This window comes from Sorex araneus, chromosome 9 (assembly GCF_027595985.1).
Source record: "Sorex araneus isolate mSorAra2 chromosome 9, mSorAra2.pri, whole genome shotgun sequence".
Classification (NCBI taxonomy): domain Eukaryota; kingdom Metazoa; phylum Chordata; class Mammalia; order Eulipotyphla; family Soricidae; genus Sorex; species Sorex araneus.
Window position 1 is genome coordinate 13,054,302 of NC_073310.1, and position 21,492 is coordinate 13,075,793.

Genomic DNA, 21,492 nt, shown 5'->3' on the forward strand with positions numbered 1-21,492 from the left:
GAGTGGGAGGTATAATGGGGTGGTTGGTGATGGAATATGGGCACGGGTGAAGGGAAGGGTGTTTGAGTATTGTATAACTGACATAATCCTGAGAACTATGTAACCCTCCACAAGGTGATTCAATAAAATTTAAATTAAAAAAGAACAAAAAAAAAAACAACCCTATTTTAAAAAAATTTAAAACCTATCCAGGGATAGGTTTACTCGTGCTGGGGTGCCCTGAGCGAAACAGCCTGGTGCGGGGTCCGGCAGCATGGCTATGGCGTGTTGTTTTATAAAGCAATATAGTTTTTTTAAAAAAAATAAAGCAAGATAGTTTTTATTTTAATTTAAAAAATTTATTTTTGGGGGGTTTATTTATTTACTTAAGCCCTGGCAGTGCTCAGGGATGACTCCTGGTTCTGTGCTCTGGGATCACTCCCGGTGGGGCCTGAGGGAACCACTTTGGGTGCCTGGGGTGGAACCTGGGCCAGCTGTGTGCACCTGCCCACGGTGCTGTCCCTCCAGTCCTCCACCCTCTCTGCTTTAGCAGAAAGGGCGAATGCAGGGGATCCCGAGGGACTTGATTTAGGGGAGCTGGAAAATAACTGTGGGGGATGCTCGGTCAGCTTCTCCACGCGGAGCTGCAGGAGACTCCCCCAAGTCAACGACCAGCCAATCAGCGACCGACTGCAGAGACAGGGAGTGACGAAAGGGACCTCCGACCAATGGCTGATCGCGCTGGCAGGACGGCATCCCTGCGAGTCAGGATGCTCGAGGATGCTCGAGGATCCTGACTCATGGCTCCTGACTCCGGATGCTCGAGGATGCTCGAGGATGTTTGTCACACACCCTGTCATGGCTGGTACGGGCAGAATCCACCTGCCTCACACTTGTTGGGGCACGGCCAGGTGGCTTTCGCACGGAGACGGCACCCGAGGGAGTTCTTCCAAAGCCAAGGTCCTTCTTCTCCATTCAACCCCCCCTACCCCCGCATACAGAAAACAATGAAAATAACTGAGACCACACACACACACACACACGCGTACACACGTCTGCTTTTTAATATAGATATATATATATATTCTTTCTCTCTAGATAGACACAACTCTGTGGTCAACAGAAGAGATGCTGGTAACACTGAGAGGAGGAGGAGGGTGTTCCACAGACAGGACCCCCCACCCCCGCCACGGACACGCTCGGCGGCTCCAGGACACGAGGACACAGACGTACGAGACCGGAAGCAGCACGGAAAGCCACGGGAGTACGAGCTGTTCCAAATCACGACCGCGACGCATCTCTGGACAGGAGGGCACGGGCGAGGGGGGCTGTGCTTTGGGACCAGCCTGCTGACCGGGTCGCCGGGAGCCACCCGGCCCGGGACCTGGGCATTGCCATGGTGACAGCCGGGTGAGGGGCTGTTTGCAGACTGTTTCCGTGGGAAGGGGCGGGAGGGGCGGGGAGAGGAGGGCGACCTGCAAGGGGCACTCTGTGCGGGCACGGGCCATCCCGGTCACCACGTCCATCCCGCCTGTGACTGAGGCCCCCGTGGGGACAGCGGGCAGCGCGGGGCCCGTGGGGGGACGCCAGCCAGCAGGCGGGGTGGGTTTCTCGACCCCCTGCAGGACTCATGCTTCAAAGTGCTGCTTGGGCATCAGCCCCTCTCGAAAGCCCTGTCCTCTCTGGGGAGGGCATTCCTGCCCCCTCCCACACCCCTGCCCTGGGCCTCCTCAGAGCCGAGTTGGGGACACAGCCCCCAGGGATGACAGACGACTGCCGGCCTGGTCTGCTGGCCGACTCCTGGCGGCTGGTGTGAGGACGGGGAGGGGGCTGTGTGCCGACCCCAGCAGCACCCTGGTGCCAGGATCCCGCCCCGGGTGACCTGCCCTCCTCATCGTCACTGTCCCTGACGGACACGGGCAACGGAGGGGCAGGTTCCCCGCCACCCGCACTGCGTAAGGGACTCTACCCGACACACACCTCCCCACCTCAGGCGTGCTTGGCCCCGGGGGTGGGGGGGGGCGGGAAAGACAACGCCTTCTGAGCAAGAGGCTGGGGGCTGGGGGGGCAGTGTGTGTGTCAGGGGGTCCCTGGGCAGGCGCAGCTGGTTGCTTTCTGGCTCCCTTTGGCCCTGCCAGAGGCACCGTCCCTGGAAACAGGAGGAGTTTCTCCTGGCGGGGGCTGGAGCACAGAGAGACCCCCTAAGCCAGGAGAGGCGGGGGGGCCCGGTGTGCAGCGCGCCTCCTCTGATGGTCGGGAGGGGGGAGGTGTCGAGGGCACAGGGTGGGGGAGGGGATCCCACAGCACCCCTGCCCTGCTCCGGGCCAGCCAGCACCCCTCACCTGGGCCAGCCTGCCCTCCCCCTCCTTTTGCGAGGACTAAGACATTTCGGGTGCCACAACTGGGGCGGGTGGAGGGGGCTCCGGGCACCTAGCTAGCGGGTGGGCGCCAGGGATGCGATCTGACATCCCACGACCCGGGCCCAACCCCATTTTACAATAGCACTGAGGACCCCCACTGAGACCCTCTCGCAGGTCCCCGCCTCCTGCTGGGACCGTCACTCCTCAACCCCCCTGAAGGCTGGAGCGGGCGCGCAGGCCTCTCTCTGGCCTCGGTTTCCCCCCAAAACTCCTCGCCCCGCCCCACCCGGCTGGACCCAGAGAGCAGCCGGAGGGACAGAAAGGCGGCGGTCGTTCCGGGAACCCCAAACCCAGAGGCTCCCCCGACAATGCGGTCCATCGGCCCCCCCACCCCCCAAGTCCCACGAGGGTGGAGGACCCCGGGCTTGTGCCATCTTTGGTGAGACAGGAAAACGTAAGGCGGAAACTGGCCCTTGGTGGGCGGCCAACGGTCGTGGTGGGGCGGGGGGCGGCGGCTGGCCTTGGCACGGGAGTCCACGCGCGTGAACACACACCAGCACCCGGCCTGGGGGAGGCCGGGAGGGAACGTGAGGGGCGGGGCGGGCGGCGGGCGGCCGGCGGGGCCTCACTTGTTCTCGATGAGCGTCTGCACCTTGTACACGAGGTCCCGGGCCAGCCTCAGGACCTGCTTGGCGTTGTGCCGCTCGGCCATCTCTGAAAGCAGGAGGCAACGGGGCGTGAGGCGCTTTCCGTGTCCCCCCCCCCGCCCTGCCCCCCCACCCCCGGCACGACCCCCAACGCGCAGGCCAGCTCAGGGCCGACTTCTCAGGGACACGGGAGGCCCAACGCGACCTGAGGACACCTGGGTCCTTCTTGTTAAGGAAACAGAACCGAGGCCCGGCCAGACGCCGAGCCCGGGGGCTTCCCTACTAGCTGCCCCCCCACCGCCTGCCTGCAGGGCGCTGGCTCCAGCCCCCTCCCTCCTCCCTCCGGGTGCCCCAGCGGGCGTTGCCCCCCGGGCGGGCGCTGGTACCGTTGAAGAATTTGATGATGTCGGTGAAGTCCATGTTGTTCTCCAGGATGATGTCGCGGTACACCTCCACCAGCGCCAGGGCGATGAACAGCACGTAGTGGGCCGACGAGACGTGTTTGGCCGCCCAGATGGTCTCCCAGACGGAGAAGACGTCATCGTACACCAGTTCTGCCGGCACAGACACACGTCTGTGCGTCGCAGGACGGGAGTCGGACCTGGCCCACCCCACCCCTGCTTCTGTTCTGGGGCAGCGCCCAGGGGAGTCCAGGCCGGCAGGAGACCTGGACGCGGCCGTTTCTCTGACCCCCCCAGGACCCCCAGACTCCCTCGAGAGGACACACGAGAGACGCCCCGGCCAGATCTGTCAATGTCCAGCTCTCACGGTCAGTGGGTGAAGACGGGAGCCCGGGCAGGGCTGACGGGCAGCGCCCTGTCCCCGCCCGGCCTCTGGAACCCGTGCCCTCTCTTCTCCTACCCCTCCCCACTCCCTCGGCACCCGTGGTGGCGGGGGGGGGGGGGATGCGAACAGGAAGAGCTGACGGCCGCCTCTGGGTCTGGCCCAAAGGCTCCAAGCAAGGCCTGTCCCTGTCCCGGGAGGGCTGGATCCTGGCTCATCCCTTCCTACTCTCCCTCGCTATGGCCTCATCTTCCCTCATCCCTAAGTGGGTGATTGCCACAGCCGCAGACGGCTGAGGAGGCAACACCCAGGAAGGGCTCTGCGGGGGCTGGCCAGCACGGAGGCTGGACACGGGTCATTCTCGGCATCGCCCTGAACCGGCACCATCGTAAAGTGCCGTTATGTCCTCGGGCCCCTGAGAACAGCCCCCTGCGCTTCCGAGTTCTGGGTGGGAGAGGAAGGTGGGCGGGGCCGGGGCTCCACCACTCCTGGCTCCGGGCTCCATGGTTCTTGGCCCTCACTTCCTCCTCTGTCAACAGGAAACGCGCCTGCACGGTGTCACTGGGAGACAAGCAGGGGACGGGAGCCACGGAGCTGATGCGCTGCCTGTTCCCCGGCCCCACGGGACCCGACTGCCCCAGCCTGGCCCGCAAGTCTCGGAACCGGGCTCCAGTCAAAGGTCGGTACCTCGCTTAAAATCCAGCAGGAACCAGCGGTAGCAGAAGTAGAAGTGAGTGTAGTCCCCGTTCTGATGCATCAGCTCGAAGAGCTCGGAGTCGAGGATCTGCAGGAGGAAGGAAAGGAAGGGGGTGGGGGGCGTCTGCTTCCTGGAGAGAGCTACCACAGAGGAGACCCCTCAGGAAGCGATGGTGGGTGCACCCCGCCCCCCCACACACCTCGAAGCTCTGAGGGGGTTCAAGGAAAACAAACAGGTCCAGAATTTGAATTGAAAATCAACCTCTCCACTCGGGGTCCAACAGGGCTGGGAACGATGATCTCCCCACCCCCCATCTCCAGCAACTCAGCCATCAAGCTCATAAGCCACCTCTGGCTGGTGCCAGGTAATTTCGTCTCTGGCCACCATCCAGATCACGCGTCCTTCTCTCCCAGAAGGGGGCCTCACATGACGCCCGCCATAGCCATGCCACTGGCCCCCGAGCCAGGCTGTTTCACTCAGGGCGCCCCAAAGGGGGGTGGGTGAGACCCCTCCCCGCCCCAAGGGACCCAGCCCCGGCAGCCGAAAACCTCCAGAACTCACCCGCCGCCACGCACAAGGCCACTCTCCACACGCTTGGGCCGAGAGAGCCTCACCCACCCACGAGTGCGGCCATGTGACGCTTCATAGGACACTCCCTGCCCATATGTCAAGAGTACCGTGCCACATTTGATGGGGTCACAGTAGCAGGTAACCAATCTCAGGGAAACATATATATATATATATATATATATATATATATATGCACATACATATATATACACATATGTATATATAAACATATATATATATATATATTTACAGATGGGGTTGGAGCGATAGCACAGCGGTTGGGTGTTCGCCTTTCATGCAGCGGACCCGATTCGATTCCTCTGCCCCTCTCGGAGAGCCCGGCAAGCTACCGAGAGTATCGAGCCCGCATGGCAGAGCCTGGCAAGCTACTCGTGCGTATTGGATATGCCAAAAACAGTAACAATAAGTCTCTCAATGAGAGACGTTACTGGTGCCCGCTCGAACAAATCGATGAGCAGTGATGATATTTACAGCTATATACACAAAAGCACACAAGGCTCAATCTTTAACAACATGCTAGTGGTATCTTATAGAAGGTCTTAATGGCCCCTGGTGAAATAGAACAATCTTCACACTCTTTCCTCTAAGGATACTTTTTTGTGGCATTTTCAGCCACGAAATTTTTGTATTTTGTATATATTTGTATATATTTTGTATATAACAATACAAAATACAGGATTTCAGCTCTGCTTTGGGACAGGGATTGGGGAGTGGGATGGAAACATCCAAAATATGGTGTTGGGAAGGTATAATGGTGGTGGGATTGGTGTCTGAATATTAAATGATATCAAATATTGTGAACTACCTTATAAAGTTTTTTTAAAAATTAAAAAAAAAAAACAAAAACAGAAAATCAACCTCTCCCGACTGAAGCCAGCAATTTCTCCAAAGAAGCAAGGCTAACGGCCAAAGGCGAGAGATGCTCGTCATTTGTTGGGCACACCCAAGCACACCCTGTCACACCCGCCGGAAGGACTGTCATGAACGTGATGCACAGGGAAGCGTCCGTGAGGCGCTCGAGAGAGTAGCGCCCCGTGCCACGGAGGGAAATGTCAAGTGCAGTCGTGGCGCCAATTCCAGGCACATCCAGAGAGGAAGGAAAGCACGGGTGTCCAGGAAAACCAGGTACGACGGTGGCAAAGCAGTAGCAGGCATCGGAGAGCCCAGAGGGCTCTTTGGACACTGACCTAAAAGTGTCCGTGCAATGATACATTACTCGATGACCAAAAGGAATGAGGCGGGGTAGGGCTACAGCTCAGGGCCAGAGCACGGGCCCTGCACGGACGGACGGAGCCCTGGGTCTGATCTCTGGCCCAAGAGTGGGAAAAGAAACAAAACCGAAAGGAGTGAAGTTCTGACACATGCTACAACACGGATGAGCTGGGAAAACATGCAGAGTGAAGGAAGCCAGACACACAGGACCCGTGGTGAGTCCTTCCTTTTATACATCCAGGAGAGGTAAATAAATAAATATACAGAGACTGGAAAGCGGATTAGTGGTTGCCAGGGGCTGGAGAGGAATGATAATGGTATGGGGCTTTGTGGAGTATAAAGTCACAGAATAGGAGAATAACACCTAAGGATGGCAGAGAGAAAGGCCAGGAGGGTGGCCCCACGGCTTGGAAGCCGGTCTCATGTGCTGGGGGAAAAGGCAGGTGGGATGGAGAAGAGGCCACTAAGCAAATGATGGTTGGAGGGATCACTCGGGATGGGAGATGCGTACTGAAAGTAGGCTACGGACCAAACAGGATGGCTGCTTAGTGCCTGTGTTGCAAACCGTAACACCCAAAAGGAGGGAGAGCGTAAGAGGGAGTGTGCCTGCCACAGAGGCAGGGGGAGGGGAAGGGGGCTGACGGGAGGGATACTGAGAACATTGGTGGTGGAGAATGAGCACTGGTGGAGGGATGGGTACTCGAATAATGTTTGATTGAAATGTAATCATGAAAATGTATAAGTCTGTAACTGTATCTCATGATGATTCATTAAAATAAAAATATTTTTAAAAAAAAGGAAAAGGAAAAAAAAATAATGGTGTGGGGCTTCCTCCAGGAGACACTCTGAAATTAGAGCCCAGTGAGGGCTTCATAACCAAAAGTTCTAAAAACCACCATCTCCAACATTCAAAAAAGGCCCATAAAGGAGATCTCAGCAATGATCCATGTATACACTACACCCCAACATGACTTTGAGGAAAAGGACCACAACAGACAAATGTCATTAAGAGGCTGGGGGCCATGTCCTGTTCACAACAGTCACCAGAGTATCTGGACGCAGGAAACGCTGAGTTGAAACTGAGCTAAACTGAGCTCTTTGGTTCCATTTAAAAAAACTCGATCCAGAGGCTGGACTGAACTGAGTTGAGTTCAATCCACTGGGGCTGAGTTGGGTTGACCTGAGTCGAGTTAAGGGGATTGAGCTACTGAGGTGGGTTAAGCGAGGCTTGGCTTATTAAGTGGATTACAAGCCCACCTAAGGAGCTGGCGTTTGTTAGATTATGGAGGAGGACAGGGACATACCTGGATGAGTGACCTCATGTTGGCAAAGTGGGTGTCCATGGCACCTCCGTGGGGGAAGTTCTGGTTCATCCTCTTCATGAGCTCTGTGAAGCAGCTGAAAGCAAGCGCCTCTGGGGAAAGAACGGGAGAGACGGTCAAGCTGCACGGCCCAATGCCATGGTCTTTCTTTTTGGGTTACACGCGGCGATGCACAGGGGTGACTCCTGGCTTTTCACTCAGGATCACTCCTGGTGGTGCTCCGGGGACCAAATGGGATGCTGGGAATTGAACCTGCGTTGGCCGCGTGCAAGGCAAACGTTCTCCCTGCTGTGCTATTGCTCCAGCCGGTAATGCCACGGTCTTATGAATTGGTTAAGAAGTACAGCCAAGTGAGAGACCTGTGGTCTCAAGGGCTCTCTCCCACTTTAAATGAGTAAATAACTATCACATGACCACTGTTGAAATAACCTTTCTTTTAAGGCTGCTTTTTTTTTTTTTTTTTGCTTTTTTTGAGTCACACCTGGCAATGCACAGGGGTTACTCCTGGCTATTTGATCAGGAATTACTCCTGGTGGTGCTCAGGGGACCATATGGGTTGCTGGGAATCAACCCGGGTTGGCCACATGCAAGGCAAATGCCCTCCCCGCTGTGCTATCACTCCAGCCCTGGCTGCCCTTTCTTTTCATAAAAGCTTCCTTCCTTCCTCCCTCCCTTGCTTCCTTCCTTCCATTCTTCCTTCCTCCCCACTCCCTTCCCTTCCTGCCTCCTTTCTTCCTTTCCTTTCTCCCTCCTCTCTTCCTCTCCTCCCTTCTTTTCTTTTTTTACTTTTGTAGTCTTTTAAAAAAAAAAATCCTTATTTACATTGAACAGAGAAGAGGCCAGGCAGGCTGGTGAGCAACGCAGCCGGAGAAATGCTCCGGACCAGAATCCGGGCCAACAACACCAGGGATCCAGACGGAGGAGGTACAGCTGGGACGCCTTCTCCAAATGGAGCCCTGGCGACAGTGAGCAGCAACTAACACGGCTCCGGGTTGCGGGACTGGAACACATCCGAGCTGCGGGGGGGCACTGGAGTGGGGCAGCGCCAGCCCGAACTCCAAATGGTCCCGGCCGCCGGAACCTTTTCTAAAAACTAAAATCATACAATCTTTTAATGGAAAACCAATTATCAAATGCTTCCTTAGTAAGGCTGTCTTTCTTGGGGGGAAACTCCAACAACAATAGTGAGTTTTGTTTTGCAATATGGAACGTAATCAAGGTAAAGAGAAAATGAAGTGAAATTCATCAGTTATACAGTGGGGGCGGGGGGTATACTGGGGATTCTGGTGGTGGAATATGGGCACTGGTGAAGGGATGGTGTTTGAATATTGTATAACTGAAACATAAACCTGAAAACTGTGTATCTTTCCACATGGTGATATAATAAAAATTAAAAAAAAATACCCTTATTCTATGTAGCATACACCTGACAGGAGCCGGAGCCATAGGATAATGGGTAGGGTGTTTGCCTTGCACATGGCCAACACTGGATTTGATCCTTGGCATCCCATATGGCCCCCAAGCACTGCCCAGAATAATTCCTGAGTAATAATTCCAGCAGTAATCCACGAGCATCACTGGGGTGTGGCCCCCAAACAAATAAACACCTAACAGCAGTTATTCCCAAGTTTTCTTTTCTCTTTTGATTTTCTGGGCCACAGCTGGTGGTGTTCAGGGCTTACTCCTGGCTCTGAGCTCAGGGATGACTCCTGGTGGTGCTCATAGAGCCATTTGGGATGCCGGAGATCAAACCAGAGTTGGCTGTGTACGGGGCAAGTGCCTTACCTACTGTTCTAACTCTTCAACCCACTTTTCCGTTTTTAAAAATTTCTGTTTCATGAAATGCTTAGTGTTTGGGAGACACCAACTTCAAACAACACATTTATAGGCAATATGCAAAAAAAAAAAAGAAAGGCCAAATAACTTTAGGAACTATTGCCCAAAGGGTTGATTCCTCTAGCATGTTAAGAAGGTTTTGAGAAACCAGGGGTAAAGGAACCTGGATCATATTATTTAATACACCGTTAAAGAAAGAAGCAGAGGGGCTGGAGCAATAGCACAGAGGTTAGGGTTTTTGCCTTGCACGTGGCCACCCCGGGTTCCATCCCTGACATCCCATATAGTTCCCTGAGCACCACCAGGAGTGATTCCTGAGTGCAGAACCAGGAGTAACCCCTGAGCATCACTGGGTGAGGCCCAAAAACTAACAACAAAAAGGAAATAAAATAGTTGAGAAATGTTTGATTTTTTTTTTTTCCCCAGAGGATTCATGCTAGGTAAGTAAAATGGTGAGGGCGCTTGCCTTGCAAGTGGCTGACGGGGTTCGATCCCCAGCATCCCATATAGTCCCCTGTGGCACCAAGGCACCACCAGGAGTAACTCCTGAGTGCAGGGCCGGAAGTAAGCCGCGGGCTCCCAAAAGTAAGTAAGCAAGGGGGCTGGAGCGATAGCACAGCGGGTAGGGCGTTTGCCTTGCACACAGCCAACTCGGGTTCGATTCCCAGCATCCCATAGGGTCCCCTGAGCACCGTCAAGAGTAATTCCTGAGTGCATGAGCCAGGAGTGACCCCTGAGCATCACTGGGTGTGACCCAAAAAGCAAAAAAAAAAAGTAAGTAAGCAGGGCATGGTCCGTCCAACCAGCCAACCAACCACCCAAATGAAGGTTTCCCAAAGCACAGGGGGCTCTCACTCATTTTCCCCCCTTATTTTATATTCTGGAACAGTTCAGACTCACAGTAGCGTTGAGACCACAGTTTCCATACACGTCATGTGCTTCCACTGGCTCCCAGAGGCTGAGTGGGATATTGGGGGTTGGCCAGTACGGAAAAGGGCGACTTTCCTTTTGCTGGGGCCTGAATGTTTACCCCACTCGGGGTCTTCAGCGCCCCTGAACGGATCTCCCAGGGATCCACAAGGCCAGGCCAGCCCCTCCCATGCAGTGCACGGGACACTGTGCCCTGAGTGCTGAGAGGGAGACGGACTCACCGTCGTCCAGTATGACCAGCAGCGGAGCCAGGAGGTCGCACATGCCCTGGACATAGCCGACGTCCAGGTGCTGCCAGATGTAACTGCAGGGGAGAGAGGCCAGGGATGAGCCTGCCCGAGCCAGCCGCTCGCCCCCGCCCGCTGCTGCTCCCCGCCCCGCCCACGAAGCCCCCTAAGCTTCCGGCCCACAGAATGGGTCTCTCGAGCATTCTTTGCCCAGGCATCGGGATGACTCTCCACAAAAGCCCACCTCTCGGACCACCCCCGTGACAAAGACACATTAGAGAAGAGTGAGGCATGTGGATTGGGAGGACATGCTGGCAGTGGCATTTCTCTGGTGACTGAGGATTCCCTCCCTCCCTTCCCCTCCCTTCTCTCTCTCTCCCCTTTCTTTCTTTCTTTCTTTCTTTCTTTCTTTCTTTCTTTCTTTCTTTCTTTCTTTCTTTCTTTCTTTCTTTCTTTCTTTCTTTCTTTCTTTCTTTCTCTCTTTCTTTCTCTTTCTTTCTTTTTCTTTTTTTCTCTTCTTTCTTTCCTTTCTTCTTTTTCTTTTTCTCTTTCTTTCTTTCTTTCTTTCTTTCTTTCTTTCTTTCTTTCTTTCTTTCTCTTTCTTTCTTCTTTTTCTTTTTCTCTTTTTCTCTTCTTTTCCTTTCTCTCTTTCTTTCTCTTTCTTTCTTTCTTCTTTTTCTTTTTCTCTTTTTCTCTTTTCCTTTCTCTCTCTCTCTTTCTTTCTTTCTTTCTCTTTCTTTCTTCTTTTCTTTTTCTCTTTCTCTCTTTCTCTCTTTCTCTCTTTCTTTCTTTCTTTCTTTCTTTCTTTCTTTCTTTCTTTCTTTCTTTCTTTCTTTCTTTCTTTCTCTTTTCCTTCCTCTCCCTTTCTTCCTTCTTTTCTTCTTCCTTCCTTCCTTCCTTCCTTCCTTCCTTCCTTCCTTCCTTCCTTCCTTCCTTCCTTCCTTCCTTCCTTCCTTCCTTCCTTCCATTTTTGAGCCACACCTGGTGATGCTCAGTGCTTACTCCTGGCTCTGCACTCGGGTCACTCTAGTGCTCAGGGAACTATACTGGATGCCAGGTACCGAACCCAGGTTGTCCGTGTGCAAGGCAAGTGCCCTCTCCATTATGCTACGGCTCTGGCTGAGCAGATTCTCCATAAGCCTAGGAACCTTTGACACCCTTTGTGGGTTGAGGCTTTTTGTTTGCTTGTGCAAGGATGGGGCTGAACCCAAGGGACTCACTGAGCAAGGCGTGCATGGCACCAGTGAGCTGCATCCCGAGCCTTGATCTGGTTTTTTAATGAGCTGCGGGTGACTTTCAGGGTGTGAGAAATACCAGCACAAACATTTCAGTGGAGAAAAGCACGCAGGCCTGGATCGTGGCTTAGAGCAACGAAGTCCAGGTTCTTGAGCGCAGAGAGGAAGTCTTCCTGATTAGCCGCTACTCAGCGGGGGGACACTGGCCAGGGTGGCACCTACTTGAGCCTCTGTCACTGCACCTACAGAGGGGGACATCTCCTGGTTCTGTTGTGAGGCCTCCGGGATACTATGTCAGTAAAAGGCTCAGGTATAAAGTGCCCGGTATGCAGCAGGCGCTTAATAAATGCCCTCAAGTCCTGTCACTGCCCTTTGCTCAGTGTGGGCAGGAAGAAGAGTCCAGTGGGCACGGGCCCAGCGGGCAGGGACCTTGGTCCCCTTGAGCCGCACGTCTGCCACCCATGTGCCATCCACGCCCACTTCCTTCCAGATCCGCCCACCCCAGCCCCCCTCCCCACTCTGTCCCCGTCCAGCACCTGCACATAATGTTGCGAAGCTTCTCCAGGTTGGTGGGGGTGAAGTACCAGTAGTTGCGGTCACACCTCTGCACATCCTTCTCAATGCGGTGCAGGTTCACCGTGTACAGGTCCAGCAACTCGGGCTGGGGGCCCCCGGGAGGGAGGGAAGGGAAGGGAAGAAGAGCGTCACCCCACATCTCGTGCGGCCCGAGGGCCTCTTCCTGCCAACCCTCTCCTGCCATCACTGAAAATATCCTTTACCTGGACCCAACGGGGGACTGGGTTTCTATGGTTTGTTGTTAGCTCTCGGACTTCATATGACCAACATTCTTCCAAATTTTTTTTTTTTTGAGCCAAAAAAGTTACATTTTGAGGAGCACTGAGTCAACAGCTATTTTAGGAGGAAACTAAAGGAGTGTCGGAACGCGAGTGGGACATGATGTCCCTTTCTGGTAGGAACCCTAGAGGAACCCTAGACCAACTGGACAGAGGTTTAACTCTGGCACCACGCCGGGCCTGAGGCCGCGCCCCAACCATCCTGAGGCCCTGGCTCAAGGACAGAGCAAGAAAATGCTTTTCTTTGTAGAAATACTTTTTCTTTATAGAAATACTTCCTTTAATAATTTTTAGCGGCTAAACATTCACCCAGAAAGGCAGAAAAATACCAAGGTTAGCTTTGTCGAGAAAGATGTCGCCAAGTGGGGAAAACTTAACTCAGGCTGCGAGGGTCTCTGTTCCACCTTTTCTCCTCCCTTCACCCCCGCCCCGGCCCTGACCCAACAGTTACAGAATTCAGTGAGAGAGTTTCCAGCATCAGGGCCGGGCCCCAAGAGCCGCCCTCCCAGTCAGGGAAAGCTGGAAAACACCACTAACGCTGGCGGGTCTCTGGGAAACTGCGTTGTGAACACACAGGTGCCAAACTAAGTACGGGAACTGGCATCCTGCGTATTGACCCATCTGAACGTGGGGGGTCATCGTTTAGGCCTGCTGGTAGTTCAGACTGCGATAACTGGGATGAAATCTCAAGGGATTTCAGGTTATGCCCCTGTGTGTTTAGGACAAGGGAAAACAAACCCTCCAAAGAGGATTTACCTTCTGGAGACTTTGAATAAGGCAACAGGTAAAGTCACAAGAAATCGAGCCTGTTTCCAAATGACGAGCACTGAGAGGCAGGGGCGGGAGTGATGGGGCAGCAGGCAGGGGGCTGGCCTTGCGTGCAGCCAACCCGGGGTTGATCCCTGGCACCCCAGACAGTCCCCCAAGCTCTGCCAGGCATGATCCCCGAGAGCAGAGCCAGGAGGAAGCCCTGAACACCACTAGGTATGCCCTCACCCCTGTCCCCCCCCAAAAAAAAAAACAATGGCCTCTTCTCTATCTTACCTACCCTCAGCCCCCCCACACACGTGTGGTCAGTTCCAACCACTGACCAGTCTTACTAATCCCTGTTTCCCCGGCTATGGATATTAGTCTTCCACTACATATTTCTGCTGCTGTTCCCGGCACTGCTACTGAAACCATCTGGCACATGATCTCTTATTCTCTAGTTCTCCCTCTCGGAGAACCTGGCAAGGTACCGAGAGCATCCTGCCCGCACAGCAGAGCCTGGCAAGTTCCCCGTGGCATATTCATAGGCCCAAAACAGTAACAATGATGGGTCTCATTCCCCTGACCCTGAAAGAGCCTCCAATGCGGCACCTTTGGGAAGGACGAGTAAAGAGAGGCTGCTAAAATCTCAGGGCTAGGACAAATGGAGACAGTACTGGCACCCACTTGAGCAAATCAATGAACAACGGGATGACAGTGATATAGTGACATATATATGCATATATATATATATATTATACCACAAATGAATGCAGTCATTCTTTATCTGTCTCTCTTCTGACTGGGAATGATCATGGTGGACAAGAACTGAGGGTTAAAAGTAGGTGAGGGATATTCTGGACAAGCTTTCAGTATCAATTTTGCAAACCACAGTGCCCAAAGGAGAGAGAGAGAGAGAGAGAGAGAGAGAGAGAGAGAGAGAGAGAGAGAGAGAGAGAGAGAGAGAGAGAGAGAGAGAGAGGAGAGAAGAGAGAAGAAAAGTGCCTGCTATGGAGGAGGTGGGGGCGGGGAGGGGCTGATGGTGAGGACATGGGTGCTGGTTCTCTTTTTTCTGCTTTTTGGGTCACACCTGGTGATGCACAGGGGTTACTCCTGGCTCTGCACTCAGGAATTACCCCTGGCCGTGCTCAGGGACCATATGGGATGCTGGGAATCAAACCCGGGTCTGCCGTGTGCAAGGCAAATGCCCTACCCGCTGTGCTATCACTCCAGCCCCGGGGACACGGGTGCTGGGATGGGTGTTGTTATACTGTAGGACTGACATCCAATCATGAACAGTGTTGCAAAAAAAAAAAATTAAATTAAATTTTAAAAAAGGCCAAAAAAACCCACAACCACTCAGAGAAGTGAAGCGCCAGAGGAGACAGTGCGGCTGCGTCTCGACTGAGACGCCGGCCGTGGTGCCCGCTTGGCCGGGATGTTTCTGGCGATTTGTGCCGGCATCGGGGACCTCCCCGAGAAGTCTGACAACGGCTCAGGAGAGAAGGGAGCTGAGAGACGGGGGCCGAGAGCCTGCTCGGGGGGAAGGCTGAGCGGTCAGCTGGGATCTGGCTCCTGAGCCGCCGTGCTGTGCCCGGGTTCCCCCTTCCCTTCTCTCCCGGGGTGGGGTGGGGGGGTCCTGCCTGTCTCTGGGGTGCGGTGGGGGGAGGGGCACGGCTTACGGAGTAGGTGACGCCGCTGGAGGACACGGGCGAGGTCTCGGTGAGGGCCGGCGGGGTGATGGCCAGCGCGGCCAGGGCCGGGAAGAGGCTCTCCATCTCGGGCTCCTCGGACAGGCTGTCCTCGCTGTCGCCGTGGCCGCGCCGCTCGGCCTCCCGGCCGGCCCAGCCCTCCTTCTCGGGCAGGGTGGCCACGTCCAGGCTGCCGGGGACGGACATGAACTCGTCCAGGCTCTCGTTGGCGAGGAGGTCGCTCTCGAGGCTGTCCTGCACGGTCAGCTCCTCGCGGGGGGCCTCGTCCCGGGACGTGGTGGCCTCGCTGCTCGGCCCGTCCTCCGCCCCGCTGCTGTCCGCCGGCCGGAGCCCCGGCACGGCGCCGCGCTGGGCGTCCAGGACGCTGTCCTCGGCGCTCAGGCTGGGCTCCGAGTGCTCCGAGAGGCCGGACGAGAAGTTGTGGGAGGAGGGGTGGCCCGAGTCCGGCGAGCAGGGCCCGTTGGCCAGGCTCCCGTTGGGCAGCCGGGGCTGCTTCTCCTCCGGCCGGCCCTCGGCCTCCGCCTGCTCCGCCTCGTCGACCGACTCGAACACCTGGAGGGCGACAGGGGCGCACGGACACGCGTGGGCCAGGCCGTCCCCGGGGCGCGCGGCCGGGATGCCCGGAATACCCACCGGTGGGGGATGGGCGGGAACGCGGAGCACGCACACGGGGAGGAGTGCGCGGTCAGCAGACGGAGGCAGTACACGGCAGGACGTGTGCCCGTGGGTAAGGACAAGACGGCCGGAGGGCATCTGCCTTGCACATGGCCGGCCCCGGCTCCACCCCCCGCATCCCTGCATGGTTCCCTGGGCACTGCTGGGAGCAGTTCCTGAGCACAGGGCCAGGAGCAACCCCTGGGCAGCAGCAGACGTCCCCCTCACCCACCCACGGCAAAAGTGATCTCTACGTCTTGGAAGTGCAGAGACAGGGGACCGACCCTGAGGGAGGGTGCCAGGAAGCTGAAGGCGGAGAAGACTAATTTCTACCCATCAAAATGGTATAAAAGCAGCGTGAAGTAGCTTACATGGTAAGGAAGGAGTTAATGAAAGCCTCACATTTGTGTGACGGTTGGAGTCGCTTTTCAAAAAAAAAAGTTAGATGTAGGGGCTGGAGAGAACAGTGGGTAGGGCATTATTGGTCCCATCCCCAGCACCCCACGTTGGTCCCCTGAGGGCCACCAGGAGTGACCCCGGAGCACAGAGCCAGGAGTAAGCATTGAGCACTGCTGGGTGTGGCCCCAAATCAAGAGAGAGAGAGAGACAGACAGAGATATAGAGAAAAAGATAGAGAGATACAGAGAAAAAGAGATATCCAGAGAGAAAAAAGAGAGAGAGGGGGCCGGAGCAATAGCACAGCGGGGAGGGCGTTTGCCTTGCACGCGGCTGACCCGGGTTCGATTCCCAGCATCCCATATGGTGCCCCAAGCACTGCCAGGAGTAATTCCTGAGTGCAGAGCCAGGAGTAACCCCTGAGCATCACTGGGTGTGACCCAAAAAGCAAAAAAAAAAAAGAGAGACACACACAGAGACAGAGACAGAGACAGAGAGGTACGTAGAGGAGCTACCAGGAGAAACACCTCCAGGTAAGTGTTAAAGAGTCACCGGGGGCCTCTGCTGCCCTCGGACCACAGGCCAGGAAGGACACCCGTATTTCCAGGTCACTGGGAGATTCAAATTTTTTCTCTGCGTAGTTACACCATTGATGTGCTCTTTCATGTATTTCTCTTAAATTTTACATTGCTTTAAGTCACACTGAAAATGACCCGTGTCGAGAGTGGAAGCTAGAAAAGAAGATCTACCGGGGGCAAATGTAGTTTCTCCCCCGGCTCCTCTCCCCCCGACACAGGTTCTCCTCTGGCTTAGTGTTAGGGTCACTCACAGCCCCTTGGCTTCGCGCACACACGGGCACGCGACTGGGTCCTCCTATGACAAAAATGACGCCACAGTGTGTGCACGCTCTGTACGCTGCCTTCTCCCTCCCTCAGAGTCGGTGAGACGCGTCAACACTCCTTGTCACCGAGCAGAAGCTTGCTGAACAACACACAGGACGGTCCTTATGGAGCTGTTTTGTTTTGTTTTATTTTTTTAAAGTTTTTGGGTCACATGTGGCAATGCTCAGTGGTCACCCCTGCCCTGTATTCAGGAATTACTAGGGGATGGGGTTGGGGGACCATATGGGATGGCGGGGATTGAACCAGGTTCGGTACATGCAAGGCAAGTACCTTTGTATGACTCCAGCCCCCCCCCCCCATGTAGTAGTGATTTTTTTCTTTTTGGGTCACACCTGGCGATGCACAGGGGTTATTCCTAGTTCTGCACTCAGAAATCACTCCCAGCAGTGCTCAGGGGACCCTATGGGATGCTGGGAATCGAACCCGGGTTGGCCGCGTGCAAGGCAAACGCCCTCCCCGCTGTGCTATCACCCCAGCCTCCTGTGTAGCGATTTTAAATGACTGCTGGGTCTTTTCCCTCATGTGGACACAATCACATACACACAAAGGCTTAGGGAGGGGTCTGGAAGGGAACAGAGCACGCTGCTGCCGCTAGGGAGGACCCGTGGGGATGAGGGGGAGTGGGAGACAAGCGCGCTTTACGTTAGTCGGCAAAGCAAGGCACTCCCGGCCCGCAGCTCTGGCGGGGGGGGGGGGCTGCGGGAAGGGTCACCTCACCTGGGTGCTGCTGCTGGAATCACTCTGCAGGCGGACGTTCTGGCGGCCAGAACTGCAGCTCTGGGAGGACTGCAAGGAAGGGGGCGAGAGGGAGCACGGGTGAGTCCCAGCTGCGGGGCCCGAGCCAGGCAGTCTGCACTGGGACCCCCCGCCGCCTGCTTGTAGAGGCAGAGTCCCGCCGCGAGCTGTCTGTGCTGGCCGGAGGTGCCTGGCTGAGGCGGCGGCCCCTCTCAGAGTGCCCCCTGCTCGGATTCACCTCCCAGGAGCGAGAGAATCCAAACGGGCTCCCCGTTAGCCCTCGGGATGCCTTTCGCCCCGTAACTCCCGGTGAGTTCTCGAGCAGCCGAGGCTCTTTGGTCACGTGACCTGGCCTGGCCCACGGGATGCTCACGCCTCCCCGGGCTCCTCCGCCTTCCCCAGCTACGGTTCTGCTCCCGCTCTCAGAGCCCACCAGGGCCCGTCAACCCGGACACAGGAGAGAGAGCAGGAGGGACGGACGGACTCGACTGAGCCACCGAGAGCTCTGCCACCCCCCACCCCCCGCCCGGCCCAGACTCGGGAGTCAGAAATGAATACATCCAGCTGGGAGCCACTGAGGTCAGGGGCTTGTGTGCTGCAGTATTGTGGCAACCGGGGCCGGAACCGACTTTCGTCTGAGCTCATGCTTTGAGCTGCCAAACCCAGGCTCTGTGAAGACAGACACTGCTGCACACACATCACTAGAACAGTCTGGACATTCTAGAACCTTCCAGGCCAGGCGGCACCCAGGAGGCATTCAAGGAGCACCTGATGAATAATACTGAAGCTCTAGCACCGTGCTGGGTGCTTTACGTACACGCTACCAGGTCAGCCACGGGCAACCCTTCTCCTGGACCGCTGACCGTTCCCATTCTACAGACGGGGAATCCGAGGCCCAGGAGGAAAGGTGCTGGCCTGCGGCCTGAGAGCTCGGAGAGACGGGGCCGGGGTTGGGACTCAGATCCGTCCCTGGCTCAGGTCACCTTCCCCCCGGGAAGTGAGGGGTGAGACTGTCCCGTGGCCCCGGCCCTCCCCCCGGGGCCCGCCGCGCGTCACCTCGTTGCTGACGGTGGAGTCTCGGTGCATCATGCGCTGCAGGTGGCTGTCCAGGCTGGCCCCCGAGGAGCACTTGGCCAGGGCTGCCGCGTGGGACTCCCGCTCCCGCTGCCGCACGATGGCCTCGCAGCCCAGCCACTCCGACATGGTCTGCGCGTAGCAGGCGTGGATCTGCTCGTCCACCTGCGGACAGGGGCGGGCGGGGCCTGAGGCCGGGACCCCGCGCCCAGGACACGCGCCCCCCCCACCCCGTGGCCCCCAGCATGGGCGGGGGGAGGGCCCGGCTTCCTGACCAGCACCAGCCACGGGAGACACGGGCGTGAGCGAGGCCATTTCTTCCCGTTGCTGCTCCCCTCCCCGTTCCTGTCTTCCTTCCTGCGGGGCCAGGCGGGCGCTGTCCTGAGCCGGGTGGGACAGACCCGGGGTGCGGTGGGGTGGGCTGGGGGGGGGGAGGAGTCTTCCCTCCTTCTCTAGGACGCCCTCCCCCCCTTGCTCACTCCCGAGTTCCCGCTGCCGTGTAACCCGCCAAGGAGCCCTCGGTGCTGGGCACGAGGCGAGTGAAGGACGTGCAAACCGCTCTCACCCCTCTGGGCGTCACCCAGGACAGGCGCTGAGGGGGGTCCACGTGCCCGGCACAGCGCGGCCAGGCGCTGGGGTCAATCACCCCGACCTTTTCACTGTCTAGCGAGGGTTTAGGGGGGCGGGAGGGGAGCTGCAGATTTCGTCTTTTTCCGGCAGGGTTTCAGCAGAGAGGAGGGGGGGGGAGCTTGCCTCGGGCTACACAACCCGGCAAGCAAAGGCCCTGAGCAGGCACGCAGCTGGGTACCAACGAGGACAGACAGCTGGGCACAGGGGCATTCCTGCAGGGAGGCTCGGGGCCACTCTGCCACTGACCGAGGGCTCCCTCCCACGGGCCTCCTGAGGACCCACGTGGACCACAGTGGGATGTACATGCCTACAAGCGTGACTAAATTGTAGAGAACTGAATACACACACACACACACACACACACACACACACACACGAAACAGAAGCGTATTGCTGTATCGGCAAAGTGTGACGAGAATGTACGATAGTTTCGCAAGAGGTGACCACAGCGATCAAGGTAGCAAGAACATCAGGCAGCCTCGAGGGCTGGCGGGGCTATTCCACGCAGCTGCACGTGACCCCCAAGGGCGCCTCCAACAGGCGGCTTCCCCCGTCCCTGCTGGAGAGGGGCCGTGGGTGGTCTCGGGATCAGCCATTCCAGCTCCCCGTGCGGACCAACTGCCCCCAGCCTGCGTCCAGAGCTGCCCCAGCCCCACCGGGGCCTCACAGCCCGGACTGCTGACCCCCCGCCCCTGGCCGCAGCCCACCACCCACCTCCTTCCTCTCGGCTTCCGTCATTCCGAACTGGTAGTGGCCCAACAGGAAGGGCCAGACGGCGCGGCGGATCTCCGGCTGGATGCCCCCGTAGTAGATGAGGCGGCGCAGCTCCTGCTCCTCGTAGCTCTGGGGAGGGGTGGGAGGTGGCAGAGGATTCGGTCATCAGAAGACCCGGATCGACTTGGAGTGGGTTCCTCGCACCCCCTCCCCGGCCCATCTCTCAGGCCCGACCCTCCGAGATCACGGCACAAGTGAGCGGTCACATGGACCCAGTCTTTACCTGGGCATCAGATGTGAGCGGCACCCCGGAAACTCTCCCCCCACCCCATCACCATGGGAAAACAATTTCTTTTTCCTACACGGAAACACTAAGAAGCATAAAAGCAGCAGAAGGCACATCTATGAGAACCTACGCACAAAACAAATGCTCAATGTTACTGTTAAAGTTAAAAAAAAAAAGGTACAAAATATGTGTAAAACAATTTCTGAAAACAAAAAGGCCTGCATATAGTTTTGTTTTGTTTTTTTGTTATTTTGGGTCACACCCGGCGATGTTCAGGGGTTTGGCTCTGCACTCAGGAATTACTCCTGGCAGTGCTCGGAGGACCATATGGGATGCCGGGGGATCGAACCTGGGTCAGCAGCGTGCAAGGCAAACGCCCCACCCAACGTACTATCGCTCCAGCCCAAAGGCCTGTGTGTAGTACGCAGACATGTCTACTTCACTCTCAGTCCATCCTGGAGGCTGTGCCTCTCTGAAAATAACCTCCTCAGCGTCGCTGACCTTGGCTCAGCTCTTAGAGAGTGGGTCTAGATCAACGAACAAAGAGTGAGTGGGCACTCCTAGGTCCCTCTGCGTGCACGAATAACTTCCTGTGCATGGCAAGGGGGACGGTCTCTGTTATGGAACAGATTTCGCCTGTTTTCATTTTTCAGGCAAAAGTGTTGCAGCAGTCATTAGTCAGCAGTGGTGTATGTGCATGCATGTGCTCATGTGTGTTCATCTGTATGTACATGTGCAAGCATCTGAATGTTCGTATGTGCTTGTGTGTGTGTGTGTGTGTGTGTGTGTGTACATGCGTGCCGATCACTGCCGAGAGGCTTCCCTGAGTCATGCCTGGGCAATGTCTCTGCCCATGTCTGTCCCAACAGCAAGAGCCGATTTCCTATCTTCAAGCTATTCTTAGATGAACCCCCACCCAGGCCAGCAAAACCAGCCATTCTTTGGTCCCTGGTGGGAAATCTGAGTCCT

The 21,492-nt window shown here is 56.3% G+C and overlaps 1 protein-coding gene across 4 annotated transcripts in view; it reads right to left on the reverse strand.

Moving 5' to 3' along the window:
* Window positions 1-1,025: 1,025 nt before the first annotated feature.
* Window positions 1,026-21,492, reverse strand: part of SGSM1 (small G protein signaling modulator 1) — a 59,804-nt gene continuing 39,337 nt past the window's right edge. For all 4 annotated transcript variants that reach the window (XM_055146787.1, XM_055146785.1, XM_055146786.1 and 1 more), the window contains exons 16-25: window positions 20,238-20,366; window positions 18,876-19,058; window positions 17,802-17,870; window positions 15,103-15,684; window positions 12,356-12,480; window positions 10,579-10,661; window positions 7,574-7,683; window positions 4,457-4,553; window positions 3,373-3,540; window positions 1,026-3,053 (exon numbers count right to left, since the gene is read on the reverse strand). In XM_055146787.1, coding sequence (XP_055002762.1) covers window positions 2,965-3,053; window positions 3,373-3,540; window positions 4,457-4,553; window positions 7,574-7,683; window positions 10,579-10,661; window positions 12,356-12,480; window positions 15,103-15,684; window positions 17,802-17,870; window positions 18,876-19,058; window positions 20,238-20,366 — 1,635 coding nt within the window. In that variant the 3' untranslated portion in view covers window positions 1,026-2,964. The remainder of the gene's footprint in view (window positions 3,054-3,372; window positions 3,541-4,456; window positions 4,554-7,573; window positions 7,684-10,578; window positions 10,662-12,355; window positions 12,481-15,102; window positions 15,685-17,801; window positions 17,871-18,875; window positions 19,059-20,237; window positions 20,367-21,492) is intronic.